Source organism: Mus pahari, chromosome 1 (genome assembly GCF_900095145.1).
Source record: "Mus pahari chromosome 1, PAHARI_EIJ_v1.1, whole genome shotgun sequence".
NCBI lineage: Eukaryota > Metazoa > Chordata > Mammalia > Rodentia > Muridae > Mus > Mus pahari.
Genome location: NC_034590.1, coordinates 158843834 through 158868911, shown reverse-complemented (window position 1 = coordinate 158868911; position 25078 = coordinate 158843834). Strand labels below are relative to the sequence as shown.

The window sequence follows — 25078 nt, the reverse complement described above, 5'->3', positions numbered from 1 at the left end:
AGGGAAGGGAAGGGAAGGGAAGGGAAGGGAAGGGAAGGGAAGGGAAGGGAAGGGAAGGGGTGAGTGAGTTATCTTCTACTTGAGAAAGCCTTATCCTCAGAACCCTTAGTGCAGACGCTGATGCACTAGGACTGTGCTATGCACCACAGTGCTCACCAGCATCCCTGACCTCTCTCACTAAATGCCACTAGCACCTAGTATGTTGTGACAATCAGAAATGCCCTCGGGCATCACCAGATGTCCCACTGCTTTGAAGAGTGCTCCGCACAACCTTCAGTGCCACCGTCCGTCCCTGTGTCTGTGTGTCCCGACACCTGCGAGTCTGCCTCACTCTTTCTGACCAGGAGTATTTACCAGAACTTTCTAGCCATTCCTTTACGACATACTCTACGGTGTTGTATGACTTTTGCTGTCACAAATAGTGTTTCCTGGCCCGATCTGTGTGGCTCTTTGTGTGAATCTGTGTTGGTATTTCTCTCAAGCAGGAGAGCGTCAGGAGCAGAGGACACTTAGTTAAAGCTTTCGGGTAACATTCCAGTCAGCCTCAGGCCTTGCTTGGCAGCCTCCCTTCTGAGGAATGGCACGCCTGCTTGCTTGCCTCCTTTTCAAGGTAGAAGTTTGCCTCTTGCTGCATACCTTTGATGTTGGAGGCAGTAAGCGGAGAGTGGACCACTCATGTCCACAGTGGAGAAGTGACTTCAGAATAAGATGAGAGCCCTGGAGACGGGCTGCTGGGCCTGCCTGCTCGCAGACTCACTAGAGGTCTAGTTAGCAGGTCATTTCCTCTGTGGAAATTTTATTTATTTAAGTAGGAGGGGTTTCCCACAGTGTTGAGAGGTAAGCCAGTATAGCACAAGTGCTGTCCACTCATCCCGGGATGGGAGGGCCAAGCAGGACATGGTGGCCATTGTCACACTAAGCTCAGCTGGAGTCCTCTTAGAGATTTGTGCCTCCTCCTGTTCTGGGTTGGCTTCTGTGAGGGTCTGTGGAGAGCAGCCGTCCCTGGGAAGCAGCCAGGGCCACTGCAGCTGCCCAGGGCGAGGCGTGGTAGGGTTGGGCACTTCCTCTTGTGAATCACCCTGAGCTGGAAGGGGTAGTCAAACAGGAATAGATCCCACGTCCCCTTCTGTGGCTGACCCCTCCCTTCCACTCATCCCTGATTTGTGGGTTTCCTTTCTCCTGAAGCCCTGCTGGGGACACAGTTACAGCAGTGCCCAGAGTTCTGTTTGCACCCATGGTTGACCTTCACACTAATCTTGTGAGTCCGAAGTCATCAGGTCTCACAGGCGGCCATGGCTGTCCCTTGCGCCCAGTTCTTCAGCTGTGTTTCCATGTCACGGGTAGCCATGGCTGTCCCTTGCGCCCAGTTCTTCAGCTCTGTTCCCATGTCACGGGTGGCCATGGCTGTCCCTTGCACCCAGTTCTTCAGCTGTGTTTCCATGTCACGGGCGGCCATGGCTGTCTCTTGCGCCCAGTTCTTCAGCTCTGTTCCCATGTCACGGGCAGCCATGGCTGTCCCTTGCGCCCAGTTCTTCAGCTCTGTCCCCATGTCATGGGTGGCCATGGCTGTCCCTTGCACCCAGTTCTTCAGCTCTGTTCTCATGTCACGGGCGGCCATGGCTGTCCCTTGCGCCCAGTTCTTCAGCTCTGTCCCCATGTCCCGGGCGGCCATGGCTGTCCCTTGTGCCCAGTTCTTCAGCTCTGTCCCCATGCTTACACTCGCTCTTCCTCCTTCCTTCTTCCTCTCTCCTTTTACACGCTCCTTCCTTCCTTCCTTCCTTCCTTCCTTCCTTCCTTCCTTCCTTCCTTCCTTCCTTCCTTCCTTCCCTCTTCCCCTTTCTTCTCTTCCTCCCTTCCTCACATTCTTTTTCTTTTGCTTCCTCTCCCTCCCTCTCTGCTTCTCTGCCTCTCTTCCCTCTGCCCTTCCCTCTCCTCCCCTCTCTCTTTTCTCTTGTTATTAAATTTACTGCTGGAGCTGAGGGTGAAGCCTGCTGCTAGTTGAGAAACATGGTGTGGGTGTGCCTACAAGAGCAGAGAGCGTTTCCTTAGATAAGCTGGATTCTCTAGCTTGCTGGCTTCCCCATGCCCATTTCTTCTGTAACTCTTCCTTGTGCTTAGAAGAGAAACTAAAGAAATATAAAACAGGGGAGGGGACCGAGAGGAAGGAAGCTGGGACGGGGAGGAAACTTCGAGCCTGCAGGAGCTCCTTCAAAAAACATCGGGCAAGAAAGAGGAGTGTCTGTCTGAGTGGCCACAGTGTAGAAAAGGGCCACTGCCCCTTCAAGGCACAGAGTTCCAGGTGTGCTTTCCCTTCTGGCCCCAACAAACCAGCTCCTGAGAGAGCTGTGTCCTTAGGGGCAGGCTGAGCTGCAGAGGCCACCACGTATCAGAATCACGTCGCTGGGGGAGGGCATATGGGGGAGGTTTGTAGTTGCTATGGGATTTGTAGAACCGCCTGGAGGGCTGGTCTTGAGTTCTGAGTAGCACACTGCTGTGTTCTCAAAGCACGTTTCCTCTCTGGATTCTCCTTTCAGGTAACCACCAAAGACAAAGACCTGCACCAGAAGATCTACCAGATCATTAAGGAAGACTGCCAGAAACCAAATCGTAAGTGTTTTGTGGTGGTGAGTCGGTGCGCCAGGGTTCCCTCCCAGAACCACTGAATCAGGATGTTCTGTGCTGACTCAGGAGGGACACAGCCAGGGCTGCTCCAAGACCCAGTGTCCTCTCCTCTAACACGCGTTGCCCGGACCTTGGCTGGGCAGAGGAGTCAGCCCTGGGGAGGGATAAGCTGGAGGCCAACAGGTTAGCTCTCCCTGAGATTCGGGCACACTGAAGTGAACCACCATGCTCCGCTCTGAGATGCGCTCGCTGCTTCTGGTCCCCAGTTTGTTACCCATTTTTACCACTGCCTTTGAAGGTAATCTCAACACTCATCCTCTTTTCAAACATCAAGGCTTTTTAGTATCAGGCAGGATGGCTCTTAGACATTACAGCTCATGAATAACGAAATCCAGTCATCTTGGAAACCATTGAGTTATAAATGAAATGGCTTAGAAAATAGTCCGGGTTTGTAGAGTTAGGTCGGCCCCTAGTGGCTGGATACTCAAACTACAGCCAGTCTGAAAACTTGCATACCAATTCACCCTAATTACAAAGAAAGCATCAGTCTTAATCTTGAGTCTGTATGAACTTGTGAGTCTTCAAGGTGAGCTTTCAGAGCCTGGATTTTGCAAACATATGCCAATGACAAATACTTATGTCACCATGATCCTGGGAGCAGAAAGGGTTGTTAGCCCTGGGACCCCATCCTATTTTTATTTTCTCTGGAGAAGTCCTTCACTCCTTTCAGACCCAGATGGACAGACTGAGTCTACAGAGAGGTAGAGGGGGGCAGGTCATCTACCCTGTCACTTAGGACCCAGTGAGATCAGAACCAATAGGGTGTCACAACCAGATTTAAAGAAAGAAGAGAAGAGAAGAGAAAGCCTGAAAGCAGCCTGTTACATTAGCAATGGATGCTGTTACCTTAGTAATGGATGCTGCTCGGCTCATCCGTAGCAGGAATGGAGCAGCACAGGTGTGGTCGCATGGACCTGTAACCCCAGCCCTGGGAAGGCTGAGACAGGAGGTCAGCCATGGTTAACACAGTGAGATGTGCTTTCTTTCTTCCCATCCCCATGCCCCTCTCTTTCCCCTTCCTTTTTCTCCTCCCCCCTCCTCTCTCTCTCTCTCTCTCTCTCTCTCTCTCTCTCTCTCTCTCTCTCTCTCTCTCTCTCTCTCTCTCTCTCTCTCTCTCTCTCTCTCTCCCTCCCTCCCTCCCTCCCTCCCTCCTTCCCCCCTCTCTCTTTCTTTCTCTTTCTCAGTCTTTCTAAAAACCTGCTTTATTTATTTATATTCCAAATGCTGCCCTCCTTCCTGGTCCCTCCTCCAAGAGTTCTTTACCCCATCCCCCCCTTTGCCTCTGAGAGGGTGCTCCCCATCCCACCCTCTCACTCCCCCTACCTTACCTTGCCCCCCCCAAACCCCCTTCCCTGGGGCACCCAGTCTCTACCTGTACACAACCTCTCCCACTGAGGCCAGGGGCCATGGACCAGGCCAGATATGCTCATAGATGCTCATTGGTTGGTGTTTAGTCTCTGGGAGCTACCAGGGGTCCCAGATACAGTTAGTTGACACTGTTGTTCTTCCTGTGGGGTTGCCATCCCCTTCAGCTCCTTCAGTCCTTTCCCTGTCCTATTCTTTTAAGACAGACTTGTCACTGAGCATGGGGGAGGCTGGCAGCCAAGGTGCTCCAGCTGTTCTCCTGTGCCTAGCCCTCCCTCCCCACATACACACAGTGCAGGGTTACGAGTGCTCCTGCAGCCATGCCTGGCTGATTTTACATGGGTATTTGAGATTTGAAATCTCAGGTCATTATGCTTCCAAGACAAGGTGCCTCTCCAACCCACAGACTGTCTCAGGAAAGCAGAACCAATAGGCATCCTCTCTGTCTGCCGCTTTGTGAGATCCTCAGCCAGAACAGATGGTCCCAAAATTCCATTCCTCCACACTGAATCCCAGGCCCCTCCGCCGAGCTCTCAGATTGATACGCACTGGGACTGCAGCGCTTATAACCTGGCACCTATAAAGTAAACGAAAGGGGTTCACACTCCGTCCTCGGAAGGAAGGGCCTGTAGCACAGTGAGAGGAGGCACAGGAAGATTGGCAAGCTTTCCTGGGAAGATGGCTCCGAGGGCGGGAGTGCGAACACACAGAAAAGTTAGTTTCAGTGGCACACACCTGTGTTCCTAGCACCCCCATAGCAAAGTGGGAGGCAGGTAGGAAGCTTATGGGCCAGGCCAGCTAGCCTGGAACATGCAGTGCAGCAGCAGAGAGCAATAAGGTAGACAGCAAGAAGAAGCTCCCAAGTTCATATCCGTGCCATGGCACGCGCACACATGCACGCGTACACATGCACGCGCACACATGCACGCGTGCCCCAATAAAATATTTAAAAGAAGCCGGGCGTGGTGGCGCACGCCTTTAATCCCAGCACTCGGGAGGCAGAGGCAGGTGGATTTCTGAGTTCGAGGCCAGCCTGGTCTACAAAGTGAGTTCCAGGACAGCCAGGGCTAAACAGAGAAACCCTATCTCGAAAAACCAAAAAAAAAAAAAAAAAAAAAAAAATTTAAAAGAGACTTAAAAAAAAGTGACAAGTTTTATATACACTGGTTGGTCAGCCCCTGCCTGGGCTACTGAGCCTACCATGGTGGATGGCTCTGCCACTGTCTATCCATGAGTAAGGGGGACCCTGCAGGTGGTCACAGTGGGCAGGGAAGCGAAGCAGGAAGAGGTGAGAGTGAAAACTCAATTTAGATTGGTATTATAACCTGGACCAAACCTCGGGGAGCCTGGTGCCAGGGGGGTTACTGCCAGCATATTTAAACCCAGTATAATTTGGGAAAGAAGTTTCCAGGTATACAATCCCTGGTGCACAAGGTATAATTATATTGAACCTCAACTCAGGGCACATGTCATTTCTTCCAAGAAGATGGGTTCTGGAGATGGGTTACGTGTATTAGCTTAAGGGTCTAAGGGAGGATCTGGCCTGGTCTGCTCATGGAGGTAGTGTAGAGGTCATTTAGGCTATTAGCCACCTCTGGTCCTGGTTATGAAAACTTGAGGGAGCCTTTGGCTATACAGATATTGCAAGGGTCATTTAGACTATTAGGTATCGTTGGTCTTGGTTGAGGGAGCCCCTGACTGTACAGGTAATTTAGATTACTAGCCATTACTGGTCCTGGTTGTAAGAGTTTGATATGGGGGCTAGTGAGATGGCTCAGAGGGTAAGAGCACAGACTGGTCTTCCAAAGGTCCTGAGTACATGGTGGCTCACAACCACCCGTAATGAGATCTGATGCCCTCTTCTGGTGCGTCTGAAGTCAGTTACAGTGTACTTATGAATAATAATAAAATAAATCTTTAAAGAAAAAAAGTTTGATATGTTCTGGCCCAACAGATATTGCAAATCATCAGGCTGTTAGTCACCTCCGATTCCCAGATTTCTGAATGGAAAAACAAATTTTACGTATTTCCCATTGGAAAGACATCCTGGTTTTCCTGGAGACCTGGGGGTACAAGGACCTTTGAGCTCTGCTCCCAACATATGCAGGCCTCTAAGAGCTATTGGCCAACCACTTAGTATGAACAACTCCCTATACAGTGCGGGTGTACGACCTCACAGGCTGTGGCCACCCGTCTTTCTCTCACCTATGACACTGAGTAATAATTACACAGATCCTAAAAAGTCAGTGCAGAACTGCTCAGAGGACCTCAGACCCCCTCTCTGCACCAGACCAGCATCCGTCTGGGAGTGCTCTGTGCACGTGCAAACGCACAGTCCTGCTTTTCTAGCAACTCAAGGTTGGCCTATAATCTGCATTGTCTGCACCCAGCATTGACCTCTAGAGGGCACTGTGTGTAGAAAACTGCCTCCAACTTCTAAGTGGCTACATGCTATTCCACAGTTGTCCAGAGAGGTCAGTCTATTCATTTCATCATTCCTACTGGGCCTTTAGTTCCTCTCCTGCCTTTCATATAAAATAAGTGATGGGCTGACATTTAAAAGGACTGGGGCTGAGACCATAGCAAGGAAAGTTTCTGCACTAAGCCGGCAGAAGGACTAAGGGGCTTGTCCTTTCGGAAGGTGGGCAGTATGTGGCATCAGAGAGAGCCTGATTGCAGAGCAGGTGACAGTAGTGCCTACCTGAAGGATGTGAATCGGTGTTCACAAAGCTGTTGAGAGAATTCTAATTTAGGCTAGAAAGGGGTGAGAAAAGCAAGGTTCCCTTTCCCGACAGGACAGTGACTGGTGGCCTGGGGTCCTAAAGGCTTCTTCTAGTTCTTTGCCTCTTAGCTGAATATTGAAGAAGACACTAGCAATTTCAGATAGGGTTGTTGAGTGGAGTTTTCTCTATTACAGGCCGCTTAGAGATTAAAATGCCTGGATTTCAGCTTTATGTATGGTATAACAACGGTAAATTTTCCTAGAAAGAGTTGTACGATACAAATGTCCTTTGACTCTGAAAATGTTCTCATGAGTAGAAAAATTAAGCACAAAACATGCAAATAAGCGTCTCACCTAGATTCCCTGGAAGGCTCCGGCTTGAACACAGCCATGGCCTTGTGTATTTGCTGTGTCCTTTTTACATCTAATGGGTGCCATGTAACATGTACCGTGTAACATGTACTGTGTAACATGTTCCATGTAACACGTACCGTGTAACATGTACTGTCTAACATGTACCATGTAACACACATGTAGAGTACTTCTTCAATGACAGCATTTTGAAAGTAATGAGTATGTTCAACCACTAGGGGTCACAATCTAACCTTAGCCTGGGACCTTAGGCCATGAGAGGATCACAAATGCTCCCTGTCCCCACAACCAGTAAACAGAACTGATTCTTGTGGGCGCTGTGACTTGCTCATGGGTACAAAGCTGCTTCTCTGAGTACCTTACTCACTCGAGCCCTTTGGTTACGACGTGAACGTAGACCAGCTTCAGCCGGTGTGTGCCAGGGCTGGGGCTCTGAGGAGGGCCTGGCTTTTAGTGATGAGGTTCCGCTGTGACTTAGGGTATTGTCTATGTCAGAAGACGTCCAGATGAAGTAGAGGGACAGAGCACGGCACAGCACACTCGCTCTTCCGTCGTAGTCTACTCTGCTCTGCTTGGTAGGGAGAAGAGGCTGCTAACACATGAGCGTAGAGGTAGTGATCCCTAACGCCATAGCCCTCAGGAGGAGACCCCACGAGGGGCACGGGGCACGGGGGCGCCAGCCTTCAGCTTTCATCACTGAGTGCCCAGTGCTCTTAGTTTGGGGTCAAAAGGTAAAAGATTACTGAACTACAACTGCCATAGATATGACCCAGTGAAAGCCAGAAGAGGAAACATGGGACTGGCTAAAGGTAGGAATCCCTTAGCCAAGCTACCCCATTGAGTCAGGACCTCTAAGAAAGACCAGCTCTCTCTGGGCACGGTGGCGCACGCCTTTAATCCCAGCACTCAGGAGGCAGAGGCAGGCGGATTTCTGAGTTCGAGGCCAGCCTGGACTACAAAGTAAGTTCCAGGACACAGAAAAACCCTGTCTAAAAAAAAAGAAAGAAAGAAAGAGAGAGAGAGAGAGAGAGAGAGGAAAAGAAAAGACCAGCCTTGCTGCAAGTCTCCAGAGGCCTCCTGGGAAGCCAGGGTTCAGTACTGTGTACCAGAGAAAAGGGTTTGTCAGGACGACACAGCCATTAGGTCAGGGTATACAGACTGATTGGAAGTCTGGACTGCTGAAGAGCAGAGCTTTGAGAAGTGGGCTGTTTATCACAGAGGCATGTGTGTGGAGCCGAGGGCTGTGTCACATTGGAGAGGGACGGAGGAGGGCCCGGCCGTCACAGTCACGCCTGGTGTCTGCCCTTGCCCGTAGATATGGAGAAGGGCTGCCACCTGCTGCACATCCTGAACTGCGTGCACCTCAACCTCCGCTGGGACCTGAGCAAGGCTGTGCTGCAGCGGGTGCTGGAGCTCCTGGAGGACCAGAGTGACATCGTCAGCACCGCAGACCACTACTACGCAGCCTTCTGAGCAGGGTTGTGGAGCAAAGCGGGTGGCTCCGCCCTAGGTTCTACTCCCAGGCACAGTGCAGACTTACACGGGTATAATCCCATAGTGAGCTCTGATAGTCACAGGAAAATAGGACTGAGACAGACGGCTCTGATGTCAGCCATGACACACACAAGCCCTCCTTGTCAGCTCCCTGACTGGACTTGGTGTCACTCAGAACAGAATGGGAGGAAAGAGTGTTGCTGGTTTAATCACTGTGTCTGAATTCAGAGGCCCCGTCATGATAGAGGGGCAGCCCAGGGCAGAGGCTCCTCCACATCTGAACTGGAGCCGGAATAGCAGACTACACCGTCTGAGAACTTCACACTCCAGGCCACCACATACCTCCCCACCAAGCTCCCCTGATGTGTCGAGAGCTCATATAGGTGCATTGTCTCCTACAGTCATTGCCATTTGCCTCGGGTCCCTGAGGCTTCAGCAGTAGCAGTGAGGGCTGCTGAGGCTTGCAGATCTGCATTGGAGAATAAAGACTCCGACGCATGGCTTGGCGTTTCAATTCATTTCCTTACGACTTGAAAGTTGTCTCAGAGCATTTCCCTGCACTCAGGAGAGGTGCCCAGCTAAATGTGTGGTCCCTTGGTGCCCCTGAAGATGGCAGAGGCTGTCGGCCAGCTGTCTGGCTGATAGTGCTATTTTCAAGGCTGCTGCTGAGTGTGCAGGGTGTGCCGACGCCATCCAGACGAAGCCCGGTATGTGCCCAGACAGGTGATGAAGTCGTGCTTTTGCTCAGAATGACAAGGCAAAGAAAACATCTGAGCTATGTAGCAGGCTTGTTCCGACAGCAAATGGCAGATCCAGCCGGCAGAAAGAACGTATGGAGGAAGACTTGGAGTTAATTACAGTCATTCTGCAGAGGGCACATCTGCCTGAGCCTGCTGTGCTAGCTTTGGACGTAGCTTGAGTCTGGATGGCTCAGCTGGAAATCCCTTGGGCCCAGGAGACCTCTGGAGACTCCGTATTAATAGGGATGGCACAGCCACCTTCTCCTCCCTATGCTTGGAAGGGTCTCAGGAGAACCGGATCTCCATGGAATTCTTCCAGCTCAGCAGCTGGTCCATGGTGAATGAATATATCTTGATTAGTGGAGCTTTTCCGGTGGAAGCCTGGAATCAGAGCATAAACTGCTCATGTGCTGGACAGAGCGGTTTTGTGAGGAGTCCTCTGGGGGGTGGGGGAGGGGTGGGGTAAAAGCACACAGGTGTGAGAATCATGAACATAAAAGATGTCCATCACTGTCTAATCTACAATAATTTATATTTGGAGACGTTAAATATACAGCACACGCACAATGAAATACTACACAGCCAATGTCAGTAAACGTGGATAGCGTGGGTCGGCACAGACACAGCTCCTCATTATGCCCTTCTAGAAGCACTTGCTGCGTTTCTCTTCTAAATTCCCTGGCTGCAACTTTACTTCTGTCTTCTGTCTGCCCAAGTGCTCAAGAGTCAGTCTCAGTCCCAGACTTCATTTCAAGCTGTCTTGTTCTCCAGGGATCTTAACCTCATAGGGTCATGTCGTTTGCCTGCTGACGGACTTCCCAGGTGGCATGAGATTGGGCCTGTCTGCCGTCTTCACACCCATATATCCTCAGACTGGCAACTGCTTAGGTGTCTTAGAGATGTCACCAGAGCCCGTCTCTGGGTCACCCCAGCCACTGCCTTGCTCCTAAGCCCTGCCCCCGACGCAGAAGATGCCGGCTCCATTCCCCAGATGCTCAGGTCAAGTCCACCAACAGCTTTCTCACAGTCTACACCCAAGCCATACACATTGTCTTGACTCCTCCAAAGTTTTTCTAGAATATACTTCTTACTCCCCTGCTTCCGCCGTCCTGGAGCATTGCCACCTCTTCCTCTCTTGCTTGATGTCAGTCCTCACTCCCTTGTCACGTTCTCAGGCCAGCAGCCACGGGAATCCTATATTGGTCCTACTCTCCACGGCTTTGAGTCTTCTTGGGGAAGGAGCCTGAGGCATCCCAGTGACCAGCAGGACTCTGCTGGGCCTCACCTCGCTGCGCTATGCTCAGCCTTTACTGCACTGGCTGTACTTGGCACGCAGGGACACTCCTGCCTGGTGACAGGCCTCTGCTCTTGTCCCTCGGGTACGTGTCCCTCACCTTCTCGGTGAGGCCCAACCCAGCTCTCTGTTGATCGTAACCAATTTCTGCTCCTTAGCTCTGTTCTGCCCACAGTGCTAGTGGCTGCCTAACGCACTCCAGATGTCTGCCTGCTTGCCCTGTTTATCATCTGTCTCCCCAGTAGAATGCTCCAGAAGGCTAGAATTCCTGGGTTTCCTGTGTCCCTGGTACCCGGGCAGTGCCTGGCACATCTTTCACAAGTCCCACTTTTGTTTGTGGCTGGCTGTTTCCGGCTCCTCATGCCTGCATCTCCTGAGGGTCCCCACCACCACCACGTTTGGGAATGTCAGTCCAGGAAAGCGCAAACGAACAAACTCAGCCAGGGCACCTGGGTTACAGCGACGCAGATTCCCTGGTCCTCGGAGATGTGGCTATGATGTGTTCTGTCCAGAGTTCCTCTGCACAGTCCAGTGCCCTCCTCCCCTCCTAACATGATATTTACCAGCATGCCTTGCCTGTCTCCTCTGCTCCTCACCCCTGTTCTCAGCATCTCTGAAGTGGAAGTTCTTGCTTTCTTGAAGTCTGCTTCTGGGTCAGTTTCTGGGCAAAACTACATTAATATCATGCCCCCTGATTCATTTGAAAAGTGTTATGCGGATAACACATCAGACCTTATCAGAAATGCATACCAAAGGCTGACATCTGTTTCCCCTGAAAGGTGAGATGACAAATGCTTTCAAATTCATGTCTTCACAAATCCTAGCTCTAAGGAATGGAATGGGCCAGTGAGTGAGATGACCCAGCAGGTGAAGGGACGTGCTGGTGACCTGAACTCATCCCTGGAACCCCTTTGACCTCTACATGTGCACTGTGGCATGTGCACACATAACTATACATCTAACAGAAGAAGCTGGAGAGGCTGGGTGGTGGTGGCAAACACCTTTAAGCCCAACACTCAGGAGGCAGAGGCAGGCAGATCTCTTGAGTTCCAGGACAGCCAGGGGCCTATAGAGAGAAATCCTGTCTCGAAATTAAAAAGAGGCTGGTGAGATGACTCGGTGGCTAAGAACATAAGGGCATGTGTGCACTGCACTCTCAGAGTCCCATTTCCAGCTACCACGTGAGGTGGCCCACAGCCACCTGTTGCTCCTGTTCCAGGGGACGCAACAGCCCTATCCTCCTCTGCACCAGTCTTCATGCATGCCCTTCCCCTCTCACATAATTAAAAATAACGCATTTCCCATTCCCCCAGGAACAAGACTGGGAGGCCTTTGCCCCACAGCCGTGTCAGGACACTGCAGAGCTGAGGGAAGCTCTTGGAAAACCCTTCGGGGGCTAAATGCAGTTGAGCTATAGCTTATGTATATACAAAGGCCAAGCGGAGGGTCCCTGAGAGGGGGTGTGGAATGAAGCCCTCCAGCCCTGGGTGTACGCTTGTTTGGAGAAGTGTGGGCCCACACGTAGCTTGTGGAGGCGAGAGGACAAACGGTGCTACTGTCTAGCCGTAGGTTTGTTTGAAGGGCCATGATTATCCCCATCTGGTAAACTACCAGTGCTCTTCGTTCCTCTGAGACACTCCTTTGTAATTATGTTCCCCTCTGATGGTGTGCCAGGACACTGGCCAAAAAAGCCAAGTGGGATAAAGCCCATTCAACTGTGAGGGACTTGAGACCCAGTGCCAGTGGCTGAAACCAAACTAACTTCTAATTTCCCATTGGCAAAAGCATCTACACTGTCTTACTAATGTGGTTTCTCTTCCACAAGTGGCTTCTACAAGGCTACCCAAAAACATCTCTTTGTTCCCTTTCTGCGTTTATATGAAGCCTATGGGAAACTCAGATGATGAGGTGTCTCACTAGGGGCACCAGCAGCAGGCACTGGGAAAAGGGCGTGCAGGGCCACCCTGAAGGGGTGGGGTCCCAGGGCAAAGCTTTGTACTAGGCTTTGACGTCTGCTGTTGGAGCAGAGAGCTAACTGAGCCTCTACTAAGATCACTGGGGTTTGTGTAGTGCCGAATTTTACCTCAGCCTGTTTCTACTGAAATTTGACAACTTGTCTTCTGCCTGCTGACTTCTGCTTTATTTCCTAAGACACACAGGGAAATCCCAGAATAACACCAGGTTATATATTCACAAGAATTCCAGCTCTGTCCCCAAAGGTCTGCTATGGTGAAGTCAAATGCCATGTTTTCATTCGAGATCAGAGGAAGCTTGCAGACCACTTGATAGCTTTGGTTTGGGATTGTTTTTTACATCTGGTGTGTGTGTGTGTGTGTGTGTGTGTGTGTGTGTGCCTGGGCACACACATAGCAGATGACAACGTATGTGAGTTGTTTCTCTCCTACCATGTGAGACAGGACATTGGGCTCTTGACAGCGAGTATCTTTACCCACTGAGCCATCTCACCACCCAGATCTTAGACTTTTGCTTCTGTTAAGTCGGGAAAGGTATCATTAAAATCTGACTGTGAGAGAACGGGTTTCTGCTCTTACAGGACCAATCCGCTGTAATGGATGAATGTCTCACTTTGGGTTATCCATTATTTGGTATCGTTTAATGATAGGTTGCTTACTATTTAAGATTTGGGTGATTTAAAGCTACTTGAACCCAGGCCTGGAGAGATGACTCACCAATCAGTTAAGAATGTTTGCGATGTTAGCAGGAGGACCAGAAACAACTTGGGAAGGAAAGGGTTTGTCTGGCTTACATTTCTGTATCAGTCAGGACAGGAACTCAAACGGGGCAGGAGCTGATGCATGGAGGGTGCTTCCCACTGACCTATTCCTCCTGGCCTGCTCAGCCTGCTTTCCTATAGTACCCAGGACCACCAGGCCGGGGATGGCGCCACCCACAGTAGGCTGGGCCCTCCCACAACAATGACTAATTAAGCAAATGCCCTACAGGCCTGCTTATGACTGATCTTATGGAGGCGTCTTCTAAATTAAGGTTCCTATCAAACGACTAGCTTGTGTCAAGATGATGCAAAAACTAGCAGCATAGTGAATTACTAATAACCCAAAGTGGAGACAACCCAATGTCCACTCACTGACTGAGCCGAGCCGTCTTCCCCGTCTTGAATACCATTTAGTTGATTTCTAGGTTGTAATTGTTGCAACCAAGTATGCAGGGAACATCTTCCTAGATTTTTCCAGGAGAAAGTGCATGAGCATATGGACTGGTCCAGATCTGGTGGCCTGTGATGGTCACCCAGAACACAGGAGGCTGAGGTTGGTTATGAGTTCAAGGCCAGCCTAAGCCCTATAGAGAGACTAAAAGCATACTAAAAATAAATAAGTGAACAGGTATTAACAAAGTACCTCCTGAAAAGGCTGATCCACTGTTAACTGCCATCAATGACAGATGATCTGCTCAAAGCTCACCCACAATGCAATGTGGCACCTGTAGTTTTTGTCACTGTCCTTGTGACAGAAATGAATAACTGCTGGGTATTTGTTTGCATTTGTTTCTTGAATATGAGTTGAATTGAGCACCTAGATTCACATCATGGATACCTTAGACAAGGTTCTGTCCTGGACAGTGGCCATCTCTTCTACCAAGAGCTGAGAATGGCCAGTCACCCACTCGCAACAGCATTAGCCTCAGGACTATCCCAGAGCTCAGTCAGCATGGGTGATGCACAGCTGAAATGGACATACGGCTTTCAACGCCTCAACAAGCTGCTTCAAGTACTTAGCCATGTGCTCACAACAGCATTAATATAGTAAAACATAAATCAGTGGGGTGTGTGTGTGTGTGTGTGTGAACATGCATGTGCACGCTTACATGTGACTATGGATGCACAGCATGTCATAGCATGCATGTGGAGGTCATAGGACAACCTTGAACGCAAGCCTCACCTTTTACCGTATTTGAGACATGATCTCTTCCACTGTTGGATTCACTGTTGGCCTTCAAGCTTCCAGGGGTTCCCCTGCCTCCTCCTGCCTCATCACAGGGGCACTGAGATTGAAGGTGTGTACTACCGTGTCCATCTTTATGTGAATTGAATACAGGGTCTCACGCCTATGTGACAAGCGCTTTACCCACTGAGCCACCTCCCCAGCCTGACTGATGTTCTTTAAAGACAGGCTCTCAACCAGGTTCTCTGCAAGAGCAGTAAGCTCTTCTCTCTTAACTGTTGCTCTGTCTCTGCCCCTACAACATGTCTTGATCTGTGTATCCATTGTGACATGATCAAACGTAGGTGCCATGCTATACAGAAGATCTCCCGAGCTCATTCCCGGGAAAATTTAAAAAGAGGAACAACATATCTTAAGATGACAATGGCATTATCCTGGTTGCTATTCGAAGTACATATACTGGATATTTTGGTTTGGAATGAAACACCCCTCCCTCCCAGGTTTATGTGTTAAACCTTCAGTTGTTGTCACTGTTAAGGAAGGTTTTGAAAACTTAGGAGATGGGCGGGTCACTAGACAGGGGTGGGGTGGGGGTGGGGGGGTGGGGGAATGGGGGGGTGGGAGGATGGGGGGATGGGGGTGGGAGTGTGGGGGGGTCCTTGCATGCATCTTTGCCCTTGCTCCTTTCTTGGTTGACATAATATGAACTGCCATTCTTTGCCAAGATTCCCCCGCTGTTGTGGACTGATGTCTCTGGAATCATGAACCATAATAAATTCCTCTTTTAAGGTGGAGGTAGAAGGAAAAAATAAAAATAAAACCAGGCTCTCACTATCATTGACTTCCTGATCCTCCTGCATCAGCCTCCCAAGTGAGGGATTATAGATGCGCCTGGTCTCTTCAAAACCAGTGGTGGGTGATATTACCCACCCATGGATGAGACAACCTTCAGACACCGTCACCCTTGAGATAAATGCAGAAAACCGTGAATGCCTGTGGGGAAAGGGCTCGCTTTAGGAGCCAGGCAGCTTTAGCTGGAGTAGAAGCAGGCTTAGTAGAGCTGCGGTTTGCATCTCCCAGCCTAATCACCCTGAGTCTGGGATTTTCATTTTCACCAGTTGACTGGATTGGTGCAGCTAATTGGGGCAGTGGGCAACACCCATTTTGATTGTCTCTGCTAGGAATTGTACCCTTGGGGCCGAGGGTCTTAATTTTTCATTCTGAGGACGAGCCATGAATAAAGGACACGAGGGAAGGGAAGGGGAGCACGGAGCACACTTCTATTGTGTCCTTAGCTCTGCTTCCCAGAATAACGGCGGCCCTGCATGACGTCTGTGGCAACCGCTGACTTCCGTGCCATACTGAAACGTGTGGACAATGAATTTACTCTCTGATGAGCGGCATGCTCCTATACTGAGTTGTTAGCGTGGCCATTGTTTTCCCATAGCCCTTTGTAAGTAGCAAGCAAGCTTTACCTCCGGGATCCGTGTGAAGCTGAGCTGGGGAGGCACTAGTGCATATAGCCTGGGGAATGTTTTCTGGAAGCATGGAGCCTGGGGAGGGCTTCCAGATAAGTAGACCCCAGGCAATGCAGACTGGAATGTCTTCCCTGACAGTCCTGTGGCAGAGGCCAGGATGGCAGGGCTGGGGTCACAGGGGTGGGGATGGCTGGGGTAGGGATGGCAGAGGCTGAGATGGCAGGGGTGGGATGGGAGGACTCCTGTGCAGAGGCTCTGTGATGTCTCTGAGAAGGGCGGGACAGCCTGAGTCCTAGCTTCAGCTAAGATTCCAGGCCTAAATTTGCTAAGGAGGGGACCACAAATGCCCTGTCCTGAAGGGACATGAGGTTTGAACCCTGCTCTGTCAGCATAGGCTTTGGTCTCAGAAGGACGGTAGCTCTGTCCTGTTCTCCAGCTATTTAATTCTAGATTCCCAAGGATCCTCAGGGAAGGGTGAACCTGTCTCATTCACCCTCCCACTACCTCCCGCCAGCCTAGAGGACAAAGGCTCGCCCAAGACAACTTGAAATTAAAAGGAAAATGACAAGTCTCACGCACTCGAGTTTTGGAAGTAAAACTCATAATGGCACAGTTAGAAGAAATTCCCGGTGACTCTCAGAATGAGGTCATTCTGCTTGTATTTCAAAATGCTGTTTTGAGTGGGAAGGAAAAACATAATGCCACAGTTTGGTTCTGGTGACATTGCTGGTTATTCTCTCAAGGACAAAAACGCCTGTCCTGCTTCACTGCAGAAACACAATTGGAAACCACTCCTGTGAGAAGTGGGAGAGGGGTTGACAAGATGGCTCAACGGGCATAAGCAGTTGCCTCAAAGCCTGATGATTCCAGTTCAACCCCCAGAACATACATGGTGGAAGGAAAGAGCTAATTCCTATAAGCTGTCCCATACTCTACATAAGTGTTGTAGAACACAGAAACACTGTGTGTGTGTGTGTGTGTGTGTGTGTGTGTGTGTGTACAGTGTCTTGGCAGTGTCCACCCTTTTATAATCTACCCTGTCCCACAGGGTATGCCTTGGACATACTAACCAGCAAGGAAAACGACCTGTAGATATGGTATGACCCTGCTTGCACCTGGCTATGCAGGAGCAAGCAGATGCTGGTAAGTGAGCAATGCATTCCAACTCTTAAGATTCCAAAAACCTTTGAGCCATGTGTGAGTCTTCTCTCAACATGAAGGAGCATGATGACTTACACACTGCAGTGGCAGCTGCTAGCCCAGCCCAGCCCAGCCCAGCCCAGCCCAGCCCAGCCCAGCCCAGCCCAGCTCAGCCCAGCCCAGCCCAGCCCAGCCCAGCCCAGCCCAGCAGCCCAGCTCAGCCCAGCCCAGAAGCTTCAGTATTGTCAGCAAGCNCAGCCCAGCCCAGCCCAGCCCAGCCCAGCCCAGCAGCCCAGCTCAGCCCAGCCCAGAAGCTTCAGTATTGTCAGCAAGCTCTGCCTGTGCCTGCATCTGGGCTTGCCTGCCCTTAGTGAAGGGCAAGGAATGGGACCTGCTCTCCTGGAGAAGACAGCTGGCTTGGGAATGCTGGTCTCAGCACTCCAGTAGGGGTTGGGCCACCAACACAGGCAGACTTGGAATTTTCCATCAAATGGGTCATAAGGCACATGATTTATAACTTTGAGGTGCAAAAGGGTTTTGACCTCAGGCTTTAAAATTTTATATAGCAACATTTAAACATTGGTTACTATCTGTATGTAAGAAAACGTGTGTGTATGTGTGTGTGTATGTTTGGCAGTAGAACTCACAAACATTGTGTGAAAGCAAGCCTGGGGCAGGTAGACCAGATAGCCCATGACTACTGCAGTGGTCCAGGGGAATTAGCATCATGGCAGAGAAACAGAGATCAGACAGCACAACAGAACCTGAGACAGACAGAAGATGATAAGGTCTGCCAGGCAGACCACAGCAGGTGCCTCGGGATTGTCAGGCTGGGGGGGGGGGGCGGATGGCTCGGGATTGCTTTGGAGTCTGAACTGGTGACAGAAGAAATGCCAAAAGAGGACATGCGAAAACAAGGAGTTCCATGTAGAAATGGACTCCGAAGGCTAGAGAGATGGCTCCATCGTTAAGAGCACTTCCTGCTGTCAACACAAAAAACACAACTATTACCTCAAACGATACCAGAAATAGTTGATTTTGGAGCCAAATCAAATTCTATGTTTTAATGTGGAAGGAGTTTCATGAAGTATTTATGGTAACAAAACAATGGAAGGAGTTTCATGAAGTATTTATGGTAACAAAACAAAGAAAGTCCTAAATCAAGATGCTTTTAAATTCATAGGTGGATACATTAGGCAGTTGGGTTATAGCAATACAGGGAGCATGCTAGGCCTGAGGCACTACTGAGAGCATTCTGAGTCCTTTGATTGGTGGAACTAGGGTTTGCTAATACATCCCAAAAGTTTTTATCTGTTAGTCATGGGGTCTGAGACTTGACTGTGTCGGTTAGTCATGGGCTGTTAAGTCCAACACAGAGGTAGGTGGACAAAGAACAGCTATTTAAGGGGCTAAAGAGAGCCCACATGGATTGTAAGTAGGCATTGGGCCAGCAACATCCCAGCCTTTTCCCATCTCAAGTTCTAACCAATCAGCCTTTGCAGATGCAGCTTCTTGCCAGGAGTTCTCGTCCACACTGCTCTTTCTTCCACAGGACCTCAGTTTCATTCTCAGAGCCTAGGTTAGGTGGCTCTCAGCCAACAGAACCCAGAAGAGGTGTAGTTTCTTTAATCCCAGCTCCGGAGACAAGCAGATTCTGTGAGTCCAGGGCCAACCTGGTCTATCTAAATCAAGAGTTCCAGGACAGCCGGGCCTATGAGACTTGCCTCATAACCAAAAAAAGACGAAAACAACCTAAAATAGCTTCTTAAACTGTGGTTTACAGTTTGCTTGAAAGTGCATGGAGACACACACACACACACACACACACACACACACACACACACGGCAAAAGTAAACAGATTCTGAACAAAGAATAATTCAAAATGAAACTTAAAAATCAAATGTGATGAATTTGAGGCATTTTTGGCAGTGACCAATTGATTGTGTTGTATCATGTACAGTCTTGATTCTGAGTACAATATGTTCACATCACTTGTTGGCACAAACACTGATGAACACGGAAGCAACTCAGCTCAGATTTGACACTTCTTGTGAACTTGACTGCTTTTTCTGTACAAAGGCCTCTGCTCTTACAAGAGCGTAATGGCTTAGTTACAGAAAAACAAAAACTCCGTGTTTTCCTTCCATCTCTCCTCTGTGGGTAAGTATCAGATAGAAGAAATTTTGACAATGTTGTGTCAGAATACTTGATTTTTGTTTTACATTTGTTTCTCTCTCTCCATGTGTGTATGTATGTGGTGTGTGTGTGTGTGTGTGTGTGTTCACGGAAGTCAGAGGGCAACTTGTAGGAATTGCTTCTGGGGTTCAAACATAGGTTACCAGGCTTGGTGACACTGGTCCTCGCTCACTGAGTCACCTCAACAGTCCAAGAATGTTTGATTATAATAATTAATGATTATTATATTGCAGTTTGACTGGCTGACTTGGATCTTATTTTAAAAGTCATTAAATATTTCGGTTTGGGAAATTCTATGACAGAATTTCCAACAGTTTCTGAAATGGCTGTAAATATATTTCTTCCATTTTGTGCTGTGTATTTATGTAAAACTGCCTTCTTGGCATCAGCACTTTTATGAGCATGTGTGGGTGGGTGTCTGAGTGTATGTGCACCTGCACATGCAGGAGCCTGAGGCGGCCAGAAGAGGGCACCAGAGCTCCCAGAACTGGAGTTATAATTGTGACTGTGTGGGTGCTGGGAACTGAATCCATACAAGCCCACAGCATTGATAATCGTAAAATCAAAACATATCTGTCAACTCTGAAAAATGCTGGAGGTGTTCAAGGTCCTGCCATATCAAACATTCAATCAAGACTTATTTTAATATGCAAAAATATTATTAGATTTGAATAGACATTTTTTATCTTTAATAAATGGTAAAAATGTGTGACTATCAAAATTTGCTTTAAAATAAATATCTTTTCTTCCTTGTTTTGAAATAGTGCTTTATGTAGCCCATGCTAGTTCAAACTCACCATATAGCTGAGGCTAGCCTCGAACTCCTGATCCTCCCAACTTTACTTCCCAAGTGCTAGGTTTCCAGATGCATGCCACCACGTCAGGTTTAAAATAAATCTCTTTTTGATTTCTTGTCAGTAAACGTTTCTTTTGTATAGGATTTTCTCAGATAAAAGGGATTGTGAGTAGAAAGAATTTAAGAAGTATTAGTTCAAAAAACAAAGCATGATAGCTGGGCATGGTGGCACACACCTTTAATCCCAGCACTTGGGAGGCAGAGGCAGGCGGATTTCTGAGTTCGAGGCCAGCCTGGTCTACAGAGTGAGTTCCAGGACAGCCAGGGCTATACAGAGAAACCCTGTCTCGAAAAACCAAAAAAGAAAAAAGAAAAAACAAACAAACAAACAAACAAAAAAGCATGACTGAGGTTGTAGCTTAGTCGATAGAGTGCTTGTCTAGCCTGCTCAAAGCCTGATCTGGTCCTTGACACGTGAATTTGCCAGAGTGGATCAGACCTGTAATCATGACTGACAGGAGGTGGGAACAGTAGGATCATCTTTGATTGCATAATGAGTTCAAGGCCAGCCATACATATATGTGTGTGTGTGTGTGTGTGTGTGTGTGTGTGTGTGTATGTATATGCTATCTATGTTTATATATTTACACACACACACAAAGAAAGATCGACTGAAAAGTAATTGAAATCCTGTGCCCTTGGGGAGTGTATTTTCTGGGATCTGTGTTCAACCTTTACAGCTTTATTAGTCATGGTTAAAACCCTTTGGGGTTTTGAAACCACCAGCCACCAGTGGGCGCTGCTCCCAGATGGGTACCTGGAGCAGCTCATCTGGCCTTGCAACTCTTGTCAACAAATAGGCTGCCAGGTAATGTGGAGCCATAGGGCAGGCAGGGGCCCAGGCCCTGGGGCTGGAGGGAGACAGGACAGGACAGGAACCCGCTGCAACTGCTGCCTGTCTCCTACTTCCTATGCTGGTTTGATCCAGCATTTGCAAGTCCTTCCAGAGCCGGAGGTGGCGGGTTTCCTGCAGGTTGGAAGCTGATTTCGAATGTGTCAGCACTTTCTTCCTAAGGTTTGCAAGTATCAACGTAGCACCCTGTTGCCTCGGACTTAATCCATGATATAAAACAAGATATCCTGAGTAAAATCAACTTAGTAGGAACCGGTAACACAGCAAACTTAAATCGTCAAGTAAATCCAAACGCGCCAGTGCTATGGTCACTCCTATTTGCCAGACCAGAAAACTGAGTCTTAGAGACCAGTTTGCCTAAAGGGCTGCATCCCAGGCTTCCACTGAGTTTAACTACAAGAATGGATTGCTCTCACGGTCTCCAGTCACCCTAAACCTTAGGCCCAACAGGACGTCTTTAAATCAGGGACAGCATGTAAACTTTTCTAGGCTGCAGCTGAGCTTCACAGAGGATGCCGCTTGCGGTGACGAATGCCCCGTGGGATGCTGGGCTGACCTCAGGACACACCCATGCCACAGAGGGAACAGGTGTTTACTGGAGATGGAGGAGAACTGGGACGTGGCAGCAGTGAGCCTCCCTAAGCAGCGTCACCATTGGGAGGGAGCCAAGAGCTTGGCCCAGTGGCCTCAGGGGTGGGGCTGGGCTCATGCCTTCACAGGTATTGCTTCTTTTAACATTGCAAATGCTTAATTGTAACGCATTTCCAAACATCCAGAAGCTCATAAAGGAGACACCTAAATACCATGAAAGTGGATCAGTCAGCTGCCAACACCTCCCAAGTGCTCCAGCTCACCATGCCTTATAGTTTGTTATATCATATATATATTTGGGGGCATGCACATGTACCACAGCACATGTAAGTGTAAGGAGGTCGAGAAGCTAGCTGGCTTGCAAGCTTCCGGACAGTTCTCTGGTTTCTGCCCGCTTCCTTGCTATAGGAGTGATGAGATTACAGCCGTGTGCCACAACAGCAAGCATTGCCGTGTGGGTTCCAGGTCACCAGGCTCGAGTGGCTCTTGCCCGTGTGATTCTTCCTTTGCCTTCCAAGCCACCTACACAGACCATGTTTTGAGGCAAGATCTCGTTATGTAACCAGGTGACTTCAAAATCACAACTCTCCTGTCGTAGCTTGCTGGGGGTGTGGGGGGTGTCTTTGTGCCATTGTGCCCCATTCCTTCCCTACCTCTTTAAGAAGCCATGGTACTAGAAGCAATGAGATCCACCTGTCCCTCTGTGCCTTGTCCCCAGAGACAAGAGTGCCCATGTTCTCATGAGTGTGCAAATGACTTTTGAGTTGTGGCATCACTCAAAAGAAGTTAATGGTATAGACTGATAGAGTTTTGCATATATATAAATATGTATATGCTTACAAATATATATTTCCAAAATAAAATACATGACTAGCTCCTTCAAGAGTTCCATTTGTCTCACAACTTTTCAAAAATGAGCAGATAAGTTGCCAACATTTTGAAGGTTTTAAAAATCTGAATATTTAATGTAAAAGAAATCCAAATTTTTGATTTCTCTTGAAACTTAGGACCCCCTGGTCACATGAAGCTTACATTCTACCACAGGGACATAGTGGCACGGCCTACTGCCCGAAAGGCCAGTCTCTCTCTAACTCTGATGTCTCCCTAAGGTTGAACAGCCTGCTCTCTTCAGCTATAAGCTGAAAGATGCTACGGTATTTCAGTCCTTAGAAAGTACTACAGCTATGAAAAGATGAATGAGCAAAGGCGGAGTCTGAGAGAAAAAGTCCTCTCTCTGCCCTAGCTAGGTGACTTTGAGAGCTGCTGGCTGGCTGCACATGACTGGGAGGCGCTCTGCCAGGTGTCTGACTTTCAGCAGGAGGTGCTTAGAGCAGAAGTGTCAGCAGTCAGCAGTGTCCACGGCCCGCCACCCGCCGCCCGCCACTGTCCACCACCTGCCTAGGGTTGGTTCCTCCCAGATCTGAGCTGTGGTTTGCTCACTATGGCAGCCTCACTAAACCTTGGAGGCTCTGACGGTGGGAATTTCACAGTTGCAGAGGCGGAAAGTCCCAGGCTAAGGCTTTTCCTTTGAGAACTCTGCACTGAGGCTATAAATAGCCATCCTCTCCCTGGCACTTTCCACGTGACACAAGGCTCTCTCTCTCTCTCTCTCTCTCTCTCTCTCTCTCTCTCCCCTTCCTATTTTAAAAAAATATTTATGTATTTATTAAGAGCCCCATCTACACATCACCATGAATAAGTGGAGGTCAGAGGGCAGCTTGACAGATCTCTCCTTCCACAGTGTGGGTCTTGGGCCTCAAACTCAGGTCATCAGACTTGGTAGCAAGCGCCCTTACCCACTAAGCAACCTCACTGTCCTGTGTTCTTTTCTTTTCCTCTCTCTCTCTCTCTCTCTCTCTCTCTCTCTCTCTCTCTCTCTTTCTTTCTTTCTTTTTAAATCTGTTTATTTTTTTTTTATTTATTTATTATATGTAAGTACACTGTAGCTGTCTTCAGACACTCCAGAAGAGGGAGTCTGATCTTGTTAAGAATGGTTGTGAGCCACCATGTGGTTGCTGGGATTTGAACTCTGCACCTTTGGAAGAGCAGTTGGGTACTCTTACCCGCTGAGCCATCTCACCAGCCCAAATCTGTTTATTTTTATGTGGTGTCTTGCCTGCATGTATGTATGTCAGTATGAAGGGTGCCAAATCCCCTAGAACTAGTGCTACCAACAGGTGTGAGCTGCCACGTGGGTGCTGGGAGTTGAACCCTGGTCCCTTGGAAGAACAGCCAGTGCTCTTAACTGCAAAGCCATCTCTCCAGCCTCTCTTTATAGAGATTTTTGACAAGGCATGTCTCGCTGATACTCATATTGTTCTATAGGTATTTACTACTATACCAAGCTACCAAGCCTCTTAAAAGGATATAAATAATATTGGATGAGAGCCACGTACTTATGATCCCCAGATAGCCTTAACCGATGCTTTAAAGACCATGCTTCAGGCTGGAAGTGTATCTCAGCCAGTAGAGAGCTTGCCTGCATGAAAGAAGCTCTGGCTTTGATTCATGTGCCTATCCTAGCACTCTAGAGCTGGAGGGGGATGGGGGTTCAAAGGCTCCTTCAGTTACATGATGAGTTTGAAGCTGGCCAGGGCACATAAGACCTGCCGCACCCCCCCCCCAAAAAAAAAAAAAAAAAACATTGTACTTCCAAACTAGTCACATTCTGAGGTACCCGGCAGCTAGATTTTCAACTTCTGAATTTTGTCAAAATATAGTTTGGCCCATAACACCTACTAAATCAGGATTTAATTCTTTTTTTTTTTTTTTTTTTTTTCGGTTTTTCGAGACAGGGTTTCTCTGTATAGCCCTGGCTGTCCTGGAACTCACTCTGTAGACCAGGCTGGCCTCGAACTCAGAAATCCGCCTGCCTCTGCCTCCCAAGTGCTGGGATTAAAGGCATGCGCCACCACACCCGGCTCAGGATTTAATTCTAATGAAAGCATCAAAGGACTTGTGTGGACATTTACATCGGGAAAGTGCATGCCTGGGTGGGCGGTCTCCCTGGAATGGGATTATTTTATGTGTTTTCCCCCTGCCCCGTTTGGATCTGGAACAGTGAAGTACCGAGGAGCTAGAGGTCACTTGTCCTTGAAGGTCGGTCCCTGGCTTGTGCTGAGCAACAGGGACTCTGCACTCTGAGGAATGTGAGCTGGATGGAGAAACCAAGCTGATCCAACCAGGCTGGGCCATCTTCTGAAAGCGAGATAGGGTGTGGGGATGTGGCGGTTCCTAGCAACCAGGTCCCTTTGACCTGGTCACCACCTGCAGGCTGCCTCCAGCAAGGTGCAAGGCAAGGGTTTGGGATCCAGCAAGGTGCAAGGCAAGAGTTTGGGATCCAGCAAGGTGCAAGGCAAGGGTTTGGGATCCAG

At 49.0% G+C, this 25078-nt stretch overlaps 1 protein-coding gene across 2 annotated transcripts in view; it reads left to right on the top strand.

The window, feature by feature from the left end:
* The window catches only part of Stn1 (STN1 subunit of CST complex), a 37778-nt gene extending 28607 nt beyond the window's left edge, over nt 1-9171 (top strand). The window contains exons 8-9 of one of the 2 annotated variants that reach the window (XM_029541228.1): nt 2535-2607; nt 8457-9171. In XM_029541228.1, coding sequence (XP_029397088.1) covers nt 2535-2607; nt 8457-8614 — 231 coding nt within the window. In that variant the 3' untranslated portion in view covers nt 8615-9171. The remainder of the gene's footprint in view (nt 1-2534; nt 2608-8456) is intronic. The other variant, XM_021207427.2, reaches the window with a different exon arrangement.
* Nucleotides 9172-25078: the final 15907 nt, after the last annotated feature.